Genomic DNA, 16,399 nt, shown 5'->3' with positions numbered 1-16,399 from the left:
GAGAAGAGGGGGAAAAAAAAACAATTGTTTTGCTATGCTGATTGGATGATGGGAGTTTTAGTTAGCCCTTGTTTATTCTATGTGGTTTCAGTAATACAAAGTTAAAAATGACTCCCATGTATCCATATGACTAATTGCCCTTCTTCTCCTGGTTAAAAAAGTAGACTGGATAAATAAAATGGACTACCACTTAGCGATAAAAAGGAATATAATTATTCAATCATGGGTAAGTCGCACAAGTTTCTACTAAAGAAGTGATGACACACACACACACACTGAATAGAATGTAGTGAGTCCACCTGAGTTAAAATGCCAGTTGTACCACATAAGACAAGTTGTTTAACCTCTAGGGTTGCTTCTCATCTGCAAAATAAGAGATTGACGCTAGTATCTACCTAAAAGGGCTGCCAGGAGAATTAAACACTCAGGTGCTCAATAGGTGTGGGCTAAAGTAGTCATTATTACAGAAGTTCTCGCAAGGACTTCAGAGCCCTTCCACTCATCACCAGTTTTGCATTGTGCTATCCCAGCTGCCTGCTGCAGTCCACACCTCTCACCCGAGGCCCCCCCACCTTCTCCTCCATACCTCCTCCTGAACCCTGAGTTCAGAATAATTTTAATAATTATACACATTCATGCTTGATAATTAAGAGATTAAACGGGGGAAAAAAGGAAAAATTAACTCACTGGGTGTCCCACCTTACCGTTAATTAACCTCTGCTTACATTCTGGTATATACTTTTTAGATTTTTTTAATGCAAATACACTCATATTCATAATTTTTTTTTAACAAAAACGAGTTCCAATTATACAAACAATTTAACCCATCCATTTACTTTACTTTATAACCCGTCCTTGAGCCACAGTCCCTTCCCCAGACCCACCGAGTCCCCCACTTCCCGCTCCCACGGGTGGGCCTTTCCTCTGAAGCCCCAGCCTTCCCAGGGCCCCGGTTCCGGCCCCACCTGCCAGGCCCCGGGCCGCCCCGCCCCCGCCGCGGCCGGCTTCCATCCCCGGCCCCGCACCCCGCGCTCGCCGCCACCGGGGGCCTGTCGCTCGCGGCTCCTGCGAGCGACCTGTTTCCGGTGGGGCAAGGGCGTCTCCGCCGCGGCCCAGCCCCGGCGCGCTCAGCATCGCCGGCGGCGGCCAGATGCAGGCGGAGCGAGGAGCTCGGGGCGGCCGCGGACGCCGGCCGGGCCGCGACCGGCCGGGCGGGGACCGCGACCGCGAGCGGGCGGGAGCCGCAGCGGCGGTGGCGAGAGGCGGCGGGGACGGAGGCGGCCGCCGGGGTCGCGGTCGGGGCTTCCGCGGCGGCCGCGGAGGGCGAGGAGGAGGCGCCCCGCGAGGCGGCCGCCGGGAGCCAGGAGGCCGGGGCGCCTGGGCCAGAGCGCCGGTAAGAGGCGGCGGCTTGTGGGGTCCGGGCCGCGATTTCGTGGGACTGGGTCTGATGAGGCCCCGCCGCGAGTCAGGAGCCGCGAGCGGCTTGCTGGCCGCTCGCGAGCAGGGCGGCGGCGGCACCTGCGCCTGCGCGGGACGGGCGGAGGGCGGCGGGGGCGCGCGCAGGGTGCGCACGTGGCGCGTCTGGGGCTGAGCCGCCGGTTGTCTCCCCGCCCGGGGTGGCGCGGGAGTGGCCGCTCGGAGGGCTTCCCCAGCCTGCCCAAGTGGTCCGGGCCGGAATGGCTAAGAACGCCGGGGCCGAGGCTGCGTGTCAGGGTTGCAAGGCTCTCGGGCTTGTTGGTTTCGGGTGGAGTGTCACCGGGATTGACCCTTGTGGTGTGGGGGTGCGGCCAGCGCTTGGTCTGGAGGAACTGAGACTTGAGCAGCCTTAGAGTATGGGCAGATGTTCCTGTTACTAGGAGGGCAGGGATTTTTTTTGATCTGTTGTGTTCACTGTGCAAGGTCTAGCACACGGTAGGATAATAAAGGTTTCCTGAAAGAATGCCCGCCACGGAATGGACTCTAGTATTTGGGGACAGGATCAGATGCATAGTTCTCTCTCTTCTTTTAATAGCATAGTTCTTTTATTACACAAGTGTCGGAATCAGGGGTCACTGGCCTTCGTATTTAAAAATTTTTAATCAGGAAATGTTTCTGCATTCGGGTCTGAATTTTAATAGCAATGTGATCGACCTTATTCACACGTTCATAGAAGGACACTTAACAGCTTGGAGCAGGGCATGATAGGGGGCAAACATCACTTATCTCCCAGCTAAAGGGGTTTGAGGACGGTCTTTTTAGGAGCTGTTATTTTAACATTTGTAGTGCAAAACGTACCTGTGCGGCACAATGCTTGGGGCATCACTGATCCTTGCAGCCACCACCACTTCTGCCACTGTTACCACTATCATATTTTCAGCCCAAAACTGTGTATTTTTAATTATTGTGTGCATAGATTAAAAAAAAAAAAATTGGTTGAGGCAAAATTTCTTGTTACTGAAATGTTTGGAGTATATTAAGGGCATAGAAGGTTAAGATGTTCCTAAAGGTAGTAATTGTATACCGAAATACAGAGCTTGAAAAAAAATTAGAAAACTTAAAATTAAGTGTAACATACTTAACCTGGTTAGGATTAAAGTAGGAAATAAGTAAAATTTGAGGTATGAAGAAATTCTTAGGTTCAGTTGGCAGGAAATGATCAATCTAGTGCACACTGGCAACACATTTTGTCCTCATAACAACTGTATACAGTGGACTCTTGAATAACACAGGCTTGTGGATCCACTTAACATGGGGATTCTTTTTCTTTTATAAACCAGTATAGTACTGTTAATGTATTCTTTTCATTATTTTCTTAACATTTTCTTTTCTCTAGCTTATTTTATTGTAAGAATACAGTATCTAATACATATAACATCTAAGTTATGTGCTGACTGTTTACGTTATTGGTAAAGATTCCAGTCAACAGTAGGCTATTAGTGATTAAGTTTTGGGGGAATCAAAAATTATATGTGGAATTTTCCACAGCACCCCTATCCTAGGATATGTATAAGAATCAACTGTATATATGTTGCATATATATATATATGTAGTATAACTTTGTTACAACTTATTTTTTTAATTAAAAACATTTTTTTTAACATTCATTTTTGAGAAAGAGCGTGAGTGGGGGAGGGGCAGAGAGAGAGGGAGAGACAGAATCTGAAGCAGGCTCCAGGCTCCCAGCTGTCAGCACAGAGCCTGATGCGGGGCTTGAATCCACTGACAGTGAGATCATGACCTGAGCTGAAGTCGGACGCTCAACAGACTGAGCCAGCCAGGCGCCCCATAACTTATGTATTTATTACAACTTTATTTTTCTTAAATTTTTATTTTTTATTTTTTAGAGAGAGAGACAGAGTGCACACGAGTGGGGAAGAGGGACAGAAGGAGAGAGAGAGGCTCCACCCTCAGCACAGAGCCCAACGTGGGGCTCCATCCCACAACCCTGGGATGATGACCTGAGCCGAAATCAAAAGTTGGATGTTCAACCGACTGAGCTACCTTGGCACCCCACAACTTTATTTTTTAAACAACTTCAAGTTGTTTAACTTTATAACAACTTCATTTTATATCTATTGTATATATAAAATCTTCATTATTACCAATTAAAAATCTTCATTTTTAATTGACTTGCCCAAGCTTTTATAGCTAGTGGCAGAGCTGGAATTTATACTAAGCTGCTCTTGACTCAACTCTGTCTTATCTCTTACATTTTTGTGAACCAGTCACCTCTTAACTGAGAGCAAGGTAGATAGATGCTCCTTTGGCTGCAGGGATCATGTTTTAATAGTAGTTGTAGAAATGGTACCTTTGGTACTTACTACAGTGTCTGACACATAGGCGTTTCATAACAAGTGTCTTTAACCTGATGAATTGAGTGAATGAAGGTGCTTCTATCTTACAAATCTCTATGGAACTAAATTGAGTAAAATGATGGTATATTGTTTTGAGAATGAATAATATATTTTTTGATTTATGCTAATATTGTAACCTATTAAAATTTTAGGCTTTGATCCCTTTTTGGGATCATCTTAAAAATCCCATCTTAGGGGCACCTGGGTGGCTCAGTCGGTTAAGTGTCTGACTTCGGCTCAGGTCATGATCTCGCGGTCTGTGAGTTCGAGCCCCGCGTCAGGCTCTGGGCTGATGGCTCAGAGCCTGGAGCCTGTTTCCGATTCTGTGTCTCCCTCTCTCTCTGCCCCTCTCCCGTTCATGCTCTGTCTCTCTCTGTCTCAAAAATAAATAAACGTTAAAAAAAAAATCCTATCTTATATATTCTTTTGGGATTTTTTTTTTTCCCTGCATAGTTTAATGATTCAGTGTGTCAGCATATGTAAATGTGTGGCACAGAGCTTGGGACATCACTGATCCCTGCAGCCATCACCACTTCTGCTACTGTTCCCACTATCCTATTTTCAGTCAAACCTGGATAAAGAGATGTTGGAAGGATTTCTTCCTTTTGGTTTGGTCTGTGATCTCTAAGTCCTTGCACTTCTTAGATTCTGAAGTACTATTCATCTTTAGGCTTGCAAGGAATACCGTTCTTGGTGCGTAAAGATTAAGGGGGACAAGATTTTTTGCCCTGCCTGAGGCCTCCTTGCTCTCCTATTGCATGTTGATTTGTGCCCCAAATGGAGAGTAATTGAAATGATCAGAAAGAAAGAAATTCATGATAGAGGTTTAGCTGTGTAAGGATTAGTTACCTAATTCCAGAACTTAATGTTGTTTACACCTTTTGCTTTCTACTTTATTTTTTTAAGTTTATTTTTGAGAGAGAGAGAGAGGGAGAGAGAGAGTGCAGATGTGCGCGAACACGACTGGTGGAGGGGCAGAGAGAGAGAGGAGATGGAGAATCACAAGCAGATTCTGGGCTGTTAGCTCAGAGCCCCTTGCAGGGCCCAAACTCACAAATTGTGAGATCAGGACATGAGGCAAAGTCAAGAGTCCTAAGTTTAACCGATTGAGCCACCCAGGCACCCCTGTTTTCTATTTTAGACCACTATATACACGTGGCTTGTTGATGAAAATCAGGACAAAATAAGACTAAACAAGTACCAGACAAGTAATTCTCCAAGGGAACTTTACTGAACACATTGGGTCTGCTAGTCCCTTGCACTTAAATCATTCCCTGTGTAGATCATATGAACCCTAAGTTTACGGAGTTTGGGTAAGCATATCATAAGGCTAGTTATCTCCACTGAATATCCATCCACTTGAAGCATGACATTGCACTGGATGTAGTCATTAACTTAAAGCATACTAGGATTTGTTAGTATTATACTTATCTTTTTTTTATTAGTTTTTTTTTAATGTTTTATTTTAGTTAAAAAAAATTTTTTTTTTTTAACGTTTATTTATTTTTGAGACAGGGAGAGACAGCATGAACGGGGGAGGGTCAGAGAGAGAGGGAGACACAGAATCTGAAACAGGCTCCGGGCTCTGAGCTGTCAGCAAAGAGCCTGACACGGGGCTCGAACTCACGGACCACGAGATCATGACCTGAGCCAAAGTCGGATGCTTAACTGACTGAGCCACCCAGGCACCCCTGTTTTATTTTAGTTTTAAGAGAGACAGAGTGTGAGCAGGGGAGGGGCAGAGAGAGAGGGAGACACAGAATCTGAAGCAGGCTCCAGGCTCTGAGCTGTTAGCACAGAGTCCAATGCTGGGCTGGAACTCACGAACTGTGAGATCATGACCTGAGCGGAAGTTGGTGCTTAACCAACTGGGCCACCCAGGCGTCCCATATACTTATCTTTCTGATGAGCTACTAGCAGAGAGGAACTCAAGGCCTATCGGTAGTCCTTGGATAACTCACAGTTAGGAGAGGTTAACTAACTTATCCATTATCATGCAACCAGAAAATTACAGAGCCTGGATTCAACCCAAGCATTTTGGTTCCAGAACTGTTTTTTCCACTGTGTCTCTAAACTGTCTCTAGAGTGATTTGAGATTTGAAAGGTCAAGTGTGGCAGACTGTTGTACGATTCTTTCACACACTTTTGTTTTCCTGATGTTCCAAAATGGTGATCAGGATTGAAGGTAACACTGATGCCGTATTTGGTTATTGTGGATGTCGGCAGATCTTTGCTTTCTTGCTCCACGTTCAGATGGCAGCTGCTTTTAATCATTTTTAAATTATTTATGTCCAATAAAAGATAAGGCAGCTGTTTATAGCCATGTTAAGGAGAATAAGAACTTGGAGGTAATTTTTTTTTTCTGACCAAACTTTTGCTTTGCAAACAAAAATATAAATGCTTTGCCTGAATAGTAATTAATCCTAGATGCCCTTGACATTTTCATTGCTACTATTTCAGTAAAAGGGATATCTCTGACTTTGATATTCAAGTTTACCGTGAGCCTGGAGGAAGAAAAGATGTCAAATCCAAGTTGCTGGCAGGTTTCTATAGCATTTGCTCCTTCATTGTTACTGAAAGGAGTGCCCCTCATTGTGCCAGCCAGACAGAGATGGAGAGTCCGTTAAAGCTCGCACTTGATAGCCTCTAGGCTGTATTTCTTCCCTTTTCACAAAGCCTGACGTAAATTCACTTAGACACTGAATGTGCTCAAGTGTCCTAAAAGAAAATTGCTTTCAGATTAGCTCTTGGTAAGGGGTGCCTGGATGGCTCAGATGGTGGAGCATCCATCTCTTGATCTCAGGGGTTGTAAGTTTGAGATTAGCTAAAAATAAAGTCTTTAAAAGAAGAAAAAAAAGATTAGTTCTTGGTAATCCATGAAATTGGCCCTTTCCTCTGCTGTAGACCACTCCTCAAACACGGTAACTACTTTGCTAATAACGTATACTGTTTTGAGATCTGTTTTTCTCACTGATCATTCTATCACTTACATATTTACATTATTGACACTTTCTGCTGGTATTCTGCTTAAAGTTTTTTTTGATAAATTATCTATGACATTGTACTTTAACATTTACAGTTAATACTTTTGATCATTGGTTCATATAGTTTCAGAATGTAAAGTTTCCAGCATATTGTTGATTTGACATTTTAATTAATTGTATATTTGGCATTTTAAATAGAACTGTTGCATCATTCTTTTACCTGGATGGAGTCCAAATACTATAGTGGTTTGATATTCACCATCATCCATTTAAGAATCTCACATTAATAAACTTTTCAGCAGTGAGAAGATTTACATTATTTCTTATTCTTTTTATTTTGTGTTTTATTTTATTTTAAAGTTTATTTATTTATTTTGAGAGAGACAGAGGCAGCACAAGTAGGAGAGGGGCAAGAGAGAGAGAATCCTAAGCAGGCTCTGCACTATCAGTGCAGAGCCCAATAAGGGCTCGAACCCACAAAGCTCTGAGATTGTGACCTGAGCTGAAACCAAGAGTCGGACCCTCAACCTACTGAGCCACCCAGGTGCACCTTATTTTATGTTTTGAGTTCACATCTTCCTAGAACTTCATCTAATATATTTTCAAACTTGAAAAGCTTTTAGCAATCACTTCTTCTGCTTCCCTGTAACAAATTTTGATTTTTGTAAAAAAAGTCTCATAACCTTAAGGGCTTGGATGTAAAATTTTTTTCTTTTAGGTTAAATTGCGATTATACTGATTAATATACAACTTATTTTGATTAGCAGTTGTTACACATAAAGGTAAAATTTTACTGTAAATGCATCTCATTTTCCCTAATGAGTTTAATTAGGTATCCATGGATAAATGTGGCTTATTGCCTAAACGAAATAGGATTCAGTGTCAATTCTCTTCCCAATTAGATTTTTATAGATGTAAGTATGAGGTGATGGTTGGAGCTTCATCATATGTGTCACTCAATTCTTTGAATACCTTTCTAATTCTATATCAAAATCATTATTATAAAATAATTTTTTTTAATGATCTGTCATTTGACAACTGGATTAGGTTCTCTTTCAGTTTTGTCTAAAGCAAGGAATTGGAACCTTCCTGGTTTGCGGGACTTGTTACTCAGTCTTTAGAGTTATACTCTCTCAACATCTATACCTCTATTGAAAATTATCCCTTTGCTTGGGGCCTCAGGGAGCGCACGACAGCCAGAGTGAGAATGGCTGAGCAGGGGTCGCCCGTCCTCAAGCACTTTCTAAGACTGTTTTCAGTTGAGAGTATGGACACTGAAGATCTGAAACTTAATTCCCTTAAGAACTCCTTGCTCATATACCTTTTGAGAAATCTTCATGAACCCCCAGGTGTATAGATACTCCATTTTGGGATTGTTGACTAAGAGCACATTACTTACTCTTTTATTATTATTATATTATATTATTATTATTATTATTATTATTACTACTATTGTTATTTTAAGGATGATAGTTATTTACATGTATTTATCCAGAGGGATTTATTTATTTATTTATTTATTTATTTATTTATTGGTGGGGGACGATGCACCACTTGTGGAGTATGGTTTCCAATTGTTGTCATTCTTAATGGTGTTTCTGTCTTTGTTTTAACTGATGCTCAGATGGAAAATGTCAAGCTCATAATTCTAGACTACCAGGATCTGTTTTCTGGGGAATTAGGTGCTAAGCCATTGGGCTTTCACTGTTTTCTCCAGAAAAGTAGTGATTATTTTCCACGATTCTGGGAAAGTGAGGTTTCCAGAGGCCTGGTTAGGTCATTTGGTCCTACCCACACCACAGCATGACTTTCTAGACTTGGGTTTTTTTTGTTTTTGTTTTTGTTTTTTTACTTTTTACAGTAAACTGTACCCCAGACATGTGGCTCAAATTCATGACCCCAAGACAGAGTTGCATGCTCTACCAACTGAGCCAGTCAGGCGCCACCCCCCCCCCAAGACTTTTTTAAAAAAGAAATTAAATGGTTGAAAATAGATTTTCTATTCAGATGTCACTGTTTCCTGATGTGCTTTGAAATATCAAAAGGAGAAATAAGGACCATACTGACACATACTTATTTCTATTTTATAGATACTATAGGTACTTATTTGTATTTTATAGACATTAGATTCATTCTTTTTGAAATTTTATTTTCTTTTGTTAGAAGCCATTTGTGTGTGTGTGTGTGTGTGTGTGTGTGTGTGTGTGTGTGTTGAAGTACCAAGAACAAATGCTTTAATGCTGTTAATATTTTTTCTTTTGGGATGTAAATAATGTCAACAATTTTGTTGGTCCCAGAATTTTTTATAAAGGTGTCATGGGGCAGTGTGTGGAAAATTGATATAGATAATCTTTCACTTTTGAGTGGGTGTCTAAGGATGTTGACAAGAAATACAAATCGTTTAATTTTCTCCTGATGTTGCTAGGAGGCTATTTTAGAATTTGAACAACCTGATGTCCATGAGCCTTAAATTTGCTTAAAAGACAATTTCTGTAAAAACAGCACTCCCAGGAATACTGTTTCCTACAATCCATATCATGTCATTGGTATATGCAAACAGTAGGAAAATTAAAAAAACATGGGAGATTGATAGAATGAATTCCCTGTTGTACATATTTAATCATCTCTTTGGGTCCTCTTTCTGTGAAGGACTGATACAAGTGTGTCTGATCTATACTTTTGTTGTGTGAGAGATAGGGGGAGTGAGTGCACATGCATGTGTGCGTGAGTGGGGGCGGAGAGGAGAGAGTGAGAGAGAGGGAGAGAGAGAAAGGGAGAGAATCTCAAACAGGTCCATTCCCAGCACAGAGCCCAACACAGGGCTCCATCCCATGAGTGAGATCGTGACCCAAGCCGAAATCAAGAGTCGGACGCTCAGGCGACTGAGCCACCCAGGTGCCGCTGACCCATCTTCTTTAGTACCCAGTCAAACTTGTGTTGAAAGATAGCAAGCACATTTTAATATTAATTTAAGCAAGGCATCATTGAGATGATAGGACTGTTACCAAAAATTCACATATATTCTTGGATTATCAGTGCCATGATTCCTCCATTTATTTAGCTGTGGGAAGTTACTAATGTTGACACATGTTATTCATGTGTGTATATTCTGTGAAATACTTAGTCACCATATTTAGGTTTCTATAATCTCTGGCTTGAAAGGATCATTAACAGTTACATTTTGGGAAAATTTAAAATAGCTAGTATTCACTATCACAGTGTAATGCAGTGCGGATGTCATTTAAGTGGTAGATTTGGAGTCTGTGGCTCTGTTGTTCATCTAAAGGTCACATCCCAGTAGCTGGCTTCATGATATTGAGTACTAGGATATTTCATCCCCACTTTTTCATTTTTCTACAAGGCTGATAATAAAATAACATGTCTTTGTGTAATATTTGGGCTCATTAAAGCTTAGTCTTACTGAAAAGGGCTTAATCCCTGTCACAGGTATATAAATCTCAAATCCTTCCAAAGAGGTTATGAGTTTTCTGGGAGCAAAGCTTGATGACAAATGAATATTTTTCTGAAGACAAAGCTCGGCTTCCTATTTTCCCTTAACTAATCTTCACTTCATTTTCAAGTTGTGTTTTGGTTGGCTGCTTCTTTATTATGCCAGTATGAATTTGCAGAACAATTCCTGTTAAGTTTTAAAAAACATTTTTCTTGGAGCAGCTGGGTGGCTCAGTCAGTTAAGTGACTGACTGTTGCTTTTGGCTCAGGTCATGATCTCAGGGTTCGTGAGACTGAGCCCCACGTCTGGCTTCGCACTGAGAGTGCGGTGCCTCTTTGGGATTCTCTCTCTCGCTCTCTCTCTACCCCTCCCCAGCTCTCTTTCTAATAAATAAATACATATTTTTTTTTAAGAAAAGTATTTTTCTCCTCTTTACAGCCAAGAAAATCATTAAATTAAGAGGTGACCAGAAAATGTTATTTAAGAGCATGTATTTTGGGGTGTCTGTGTGGCTCAGTCAGTTGAGTGTCAGACTCTTGGTTTTGGCTCTGGTCATGATCTCACGGTTTATGGGATCAAGCCAGCATTGGGCTCTACGCTGACAGCATGGAGCCTGCTTGGGATTCTCTCTCCCTCTCTCTCTATCCCTCCTCTGCTTGCTCATGCTCTCTTTTTCTCTTTCTCTCAAAATAAATGAATAAACATTTAAAAAAAAGAGCATGTATTTTATATTCACTGGAAGGAGAAATTAAGTAGACAAGTTGATTTTTCATTTTATAATATGGAAGTAGACTTCAAAGGGATGGTTTTTAGACAGAGTTGGCAGGGATGGGGTCTCAGGTTTGTGCCTCATCTGTATTCCGGTTGGCTTCTGGCAGTCAGGGAGGGGAGGGGTGGGAAAGGGCTGTTGAAGCTTGAGCATGAATGTTTGCCCTGGTGGATGGCACCACAGTGATTTCATACAGAATGGGATCTCTGAAAGCTTAAGTATTAGAACTGAAGAATTACAGACAGAGAGTGATTATTATTTCAAGATACTAGTATAAGTTTACGGACGCATGAATGAGTAGGGTATACCTCCTCAAAACCTACTCAGTATTCTGCCTTCTTTTTTTTTTTTTTTTTTTTTTTGGCTCTCTTTTCCTTTCTCTCCTCTCTTTATCTTTTCCCCCCACTAGTGTTGCATTTGTTTGTTTGTTTGTTTATTTAGTAAGCTTCACACTCAGAGATCAAGGGTCGCGTGTTCTAATAACTGAGCCCACCAGGTGCCCTGTGTTGTTATGGAGAGAAATCACATGGTGGCCAGTAATGTATGTTTCGGAGTCTAACAGAAACTGGTTAGAATCCTACTCTCCAACCCCCCAGTTAATAGTTATATCTGAAAAGTTGCTTAAGCTTCCTGAAACCTCAGTTTCATCACCTGTAAAGATGATTAAGAGTGTTCACCTCACACAGTTGTTGTAGAGAGTGAATTAGGTGAACACAATAAAAGGCAGTTTTTATACTTATCATGCCACTCTGGCGCCCTCCCTTATTCGGGGTCTTCTCAGAGTGCGAAGACCAAATGCAAAACTATACACTCATTCACATGTAACACATGAACACGCACACACATATATAGAATATTTAGAATTTATATTACTTATGAATATCTTTTATTCATTTAAAATTTCCTTAGAAGCCTTGAAGCATGAAGTCTCCCAGTCTTTACTGAGGGGCTGCTGTGTTTGTTGGGGCATGTGTTCATGCTCTGGAAGGAAACTTGTAACTCTGCCTTAACCTTTCCTTCCTGCTTGTGTAGAGACTCAAGGTTAGCCAGAGATAAGAGGTCATTAGGGACTTCTCAGATCTTTTCTGGGCATGCCCACAGTGATGCACAAATTGCATGGCCTTCTAGAGTCCCAGGGACATGCTGCAGTTTTACAAAGACCTCTTGGACATCTCGTTCCCCAGTTTATCTTATAAGGTGTTTGTTTATTTATTTTTTCAGTCTCTTTTGAGGCCCACCTGTTATCACTGCTTCAGGCAGTCGTGGTTTTAAACTTTTGCTGCTAATTGTTTCTCACGAATTCCCTGATGATAGGACTGTTCACACGGAGTGAGCTCTGAACCTGGTTGAATGAAGACAAGACCCAAGAATGGAATTTTTCACAGAGCTGCCAGAGAGGTCAAATAGTGACAGGTCCCTGTGGAGGGGACTTTCAGCAAGCTTTTCTTCCCTCTTCGGTGGTTATAAGGCTGCTGTTTTTCACGTCACCATAGTTGTGAGCCTGTCGGTTTTCAGAGCAAATGCAGAGTTTGTTACTGCAGAGATGAGAATGGGACAAGTTGCAGTTCTTAGAGATTTAGCTGTTTTTCTTCCATAAACTCTCCTTGGATTATTGTAAGTGTTTGGTTAATTTCCAGAGTTCTTGGTTTTGGCAGTTTTTGTCAGTGTTCTTGTTGCTTTTGCAGTAGAGTGGATTTTCAGGGGTCCTTACTCTGCCATTCTGGGAGTATTTCTGTTCTCCTTTATTTTATTTATTTTAGAAATCTTTTTTAATGTTTTATTTTTGATAGAGAGAGATAGAGAAAGAGCGAGCAAGCAAGCAGGCAGAGAGAGAGGGAGACACAGAATCCGAAGCAGGCTCCAGGCTCTGAGCTGTCAACACAGAGCCCGATGTGGGGCTCGAACTCACAAACCATGAGATCGTGACCTGAGCCGAAGTCCAACACTCAACCGACTGAGCCACCCAGGTGCCCCTTTTCTCCTTTATTTTGATGCAGCCATTGCTGCTGTTTCTAATTGTTAGAAACTTCTCCCTTTGTTTGAGACAAATCGTATCTCCCTTTCACTCTTTTATGTGTAGGCCAGCCAAAGTTTTGTTCTCTGGAACAACAGAATTTTTGATTGAGCCAAAACAAAGAATTCTCTTAAGCCTGAAAAGGTCATGGGGAGTGGTTTCAGTGTTTAATATGAGAGATTTTTTTTGTTTTCTGAAACTGTCAACTTGGAATTGATCACATATAGTAAGAGTATATTAAGAAGGCAAAAACTAATGATTTAATTATTTAGGCAAATTTGATATTCCATCATTTTGTAAGACTCTTTTCATCATTTCTCTGAAGATTTTGGCACCTAATTTATAGTTTACATTCTTTATTACTTTCTGGGTGACATCTACTTATATATGATTGATACGTACCACATCATGATTTTCACTATGTGATTTCTTCAATTTCAAACTTATGTAAAGTATGACCTCTCTCAACATGCCTTGCTTTGTTATGAAAGTTAATCTTTGTTTCCATTCCTCCCCTTTTGTATCAGTGATACACGTATCTCCTAAATCTATAAAAGTTTTACTTATTCTGGGGCGCCTGGGTGGGCTCAGTTGGTTAAGCATCCAACTTCGGCTCAGGTCATGATGTCACAGCTCGTGGGTCTAAGGCCTGTGTCGAACTCTGTGCTGACAGCTCAGAGCCTGGAGCCTGCTTAGGATTCTGTGTCTCCCTCTCTCTCTCTCTGCCCCTCCCCTGCTCATGCTCTGTCTCTCTCTCAAAAACAAACAAACAAAAAGTTTTACCTACTCTCCTGTTAAATGATAGAAAAATACCAAGAAGAAAATAAAAATTACCTATAATATTACCACCTATAAATAACCACTGTTAACATTATGATGTACATTTGTTTTCCATATAAAACTGGAAACAGGTCATGATATGACTTTAAAGGGAAAAAAGACAATATTGTACTTATGTAAAAATTATAAGATCTGTGCATGCATTAGGATCCTAAAAGGATATAAATACGTATCAAACTATTAACTGTGTTTGGAGTGGGAAAAATACAGGGATTATGTGGAACTTTTTAATCTTTTTTTTTTTTTTAATATGAAACTTATTGTCAAACTGGTTTCCATACAACACCCAGTGCTCATCCCAACAGGTGCCCTCCTCGATACCCATCACCCACCCACCCCTCCCTCCCACCCCCTATAAACCCTCAGTTTGTTCTCAGTTTTTAAGAATCTCTTATGTTTTGGCTCCCTCCTTCTCTAACCTTTTTTTTTTTCCCCTTCCCCTCCCCCTTGGTCTTCTGTTAAGTTTCTCAGGATCCACATAAGAGCAGCACTTTCAACAATAGCCAAGTTATGGAAAGAACTTAAATTTCCATCAACTGATGAATGGATAAAGAAATTATGGTTTATACACACAATGGAATACTACGTGGCAATGAGAAAGAATGACATGTGGCCTTTTGTAGCAACGTGGATGGAACTGGAGAGTGTGATGCTAAGTGAAATAAGTCCTACAGAGAAAGATACCATATGTTTTCACTCTTATGTGGATCCTAATCTTCTTTTTTAATTCAAAAATTTAAATGTTTGTTTATGTTGTAGAAAAATAAATATGTTCCCCATTGGAAAGAGGATTCTACGGATATACATTGATTATAAAATAAGGTGAGACAGGCAGGAAGATGATGCATATAAAAATAACAGGGATTATCTCTAGGTGATGGGACCATGTGGTATCATGCAGTGTGGTCAGTACAAACAGGTTTTCTGGGGAAAGATGATTACTTTAGTTTGGACAGGCTTGATACCTGTCCACTTCTCTCTGTCCACAAACACACACACTATTTTTTTTTCTTAAAGATTTTTTTAATCTTTAAGAGTAAATGGTAGTGGGGCACCTGGTTGGTTCAGTTGGTTAAGCGTCTGAGTCTTGATCTTGGCTCAGGTCATGATCTCATGGTTTGTGGGATTGAGCCCCATTTCAGACTCTGTGCAGACAGCTTGGAGCTTGCTTGGGATTCTCTCTCTCCCTCTTTCACTGCCCCTCCCCAACTTGTGCATACGCACTCTCTTTCAAAACATGTAAATGAACATTAAAAACAAAACAAGCTTAAAAAAAAAAGTAAATGGTAGACATGATGCCGTTTTACCCCCTAAACACTTCAGTGTATATTTCCTAAAGGCAAGGAAATTTCATACAACCATAGAACAATGATTGAAATCAGGAAATTAACATTGGTAGAATACTGTTATCTAACCTTATTGAGATTTTGCCCGTTGACTCATTACTGTCCTTCATCAGGTTTTGAATCTTAAAGCAATGGCATACAGATGTAGGACAATTAGAGATTATTTCCTATGGCAGTTACCATGGCATCCTGTCTAGTCTGTTTCTGTTATGTTACTGTGTCTTAGTTCTCAACAGCCTGTTTCCTGCTTTTTTTTTTTTTTTTTTTTTCCTTTCTCCAGCCTCTAGATTTCTCATGAATTTTAGGAGCTACTTTAAAATTAGGAAATTCCATGGGGCGCCAGGGTGGCTCAGTCAGTTGAGCCTCTGACTTCAGCTTAGGTCATTATCTCTCAATATGTTGGTTTGGGCTCCGAGTCGGGCTCTGTGCTGACATCTTAGAGCCTGGAGCCTGCTCTCGATTCTGTGTCTCCCTCTCGCTCTGCCCCTTTCCCACTCACGCTCTCTCTCTCTCTTAAAAATAAAATAAACATTGGGGTGCCTGGGTGGCAAAGTCTGTCTGACTTTGGCTCGGGTCATGATCTCATGGTTTGTGGGTTCGAGCCCCACGTTGGGTTCTGTGGTGACAGCTCAGAGCCTGCAGCCTGCTTCTGATTCTGTGTCTCCCTCTGTTTGCCCCTCCCCTGTTCACACACTGTCTGTCTCTCAAAAAAGAATAAATGTTAAAATAAATAAATAAAATTAAAAAAAACATTAAAAAAATTAAAATTAGGAAATTCTTTCAGGAAATTCCTCTTTTGCCTAAATTAGCAGAATTCTGTAGTTTGCAACCCAAATTCTACCGTTCTGTATTTTTCACACTTTACATTTTTCAAAGTCTTACTCCCCCTTACATGTTCCGTTCAAATGTCACTTTTCTCTGTGAGGCTTCTGGTTTTCCTCAGTTAGTAATGTTGTACTTTGTAAACATAGTACTTATTTTCAATCCTCATTTGATTACAGTTAATTATTTACTTGTCATATGTTTGCTTCATTAATTATAAGCTACATGAAGGCCTGTACATGACGCAGCACTGTGATTTTCAGGAAGAGTTCCATGAATGTTTGGACAAATAGCGTTGAGAAGGTAGTTTAGAAGGTAATGGTGCAAGCTAGAGAGAGTG

The 16,399-nt window shown here is 41.0% G+C and overlaps 1 protein-coding gene across 1 annotated transcript in view; it reads left to right on the top strand.

Moving 5' to 3' along the window:
* Nucleotides 1-284: 284 nt before the first annotated feature.
* The window catches only part of AVEN (apoptosis and caspase activation inhibitor), a 195,030-nt gene continuing 178,915 nt past the window's right edge, over nucleotides 285-16,399 (top strand). Inside the window, exons 1-2 of the mRNA XM_047863025.1 lie at nucleotides 285-289; nucleotides 931-1,393. Coding sequence (XP_047718981.1) covers nucleotides 285-289; nucleotides 931-1,393 — 468 coding nt within the window. The remainder of the gene's footprint in view (nucleotides 290-930; nucleotides 1,394-16,399) is intronic.

Source organism: Prionailurus viverrinus, chromosome B3, assembly GCF_022837055.1.
Source record: "Prionailurus viverrinus isolate Anna chromosome B3, UM_Priviv_1.0, whole genome shotgun sequence".
NCBI lineage: Eukaryota > Metazoa > Chordata > Mammalia > Carnivora > Felidae > Prionailurus > Prionailurus viverrinus.
This window is presented reverse-complemented; position numbering and strand designations above follow the sequence as displayed.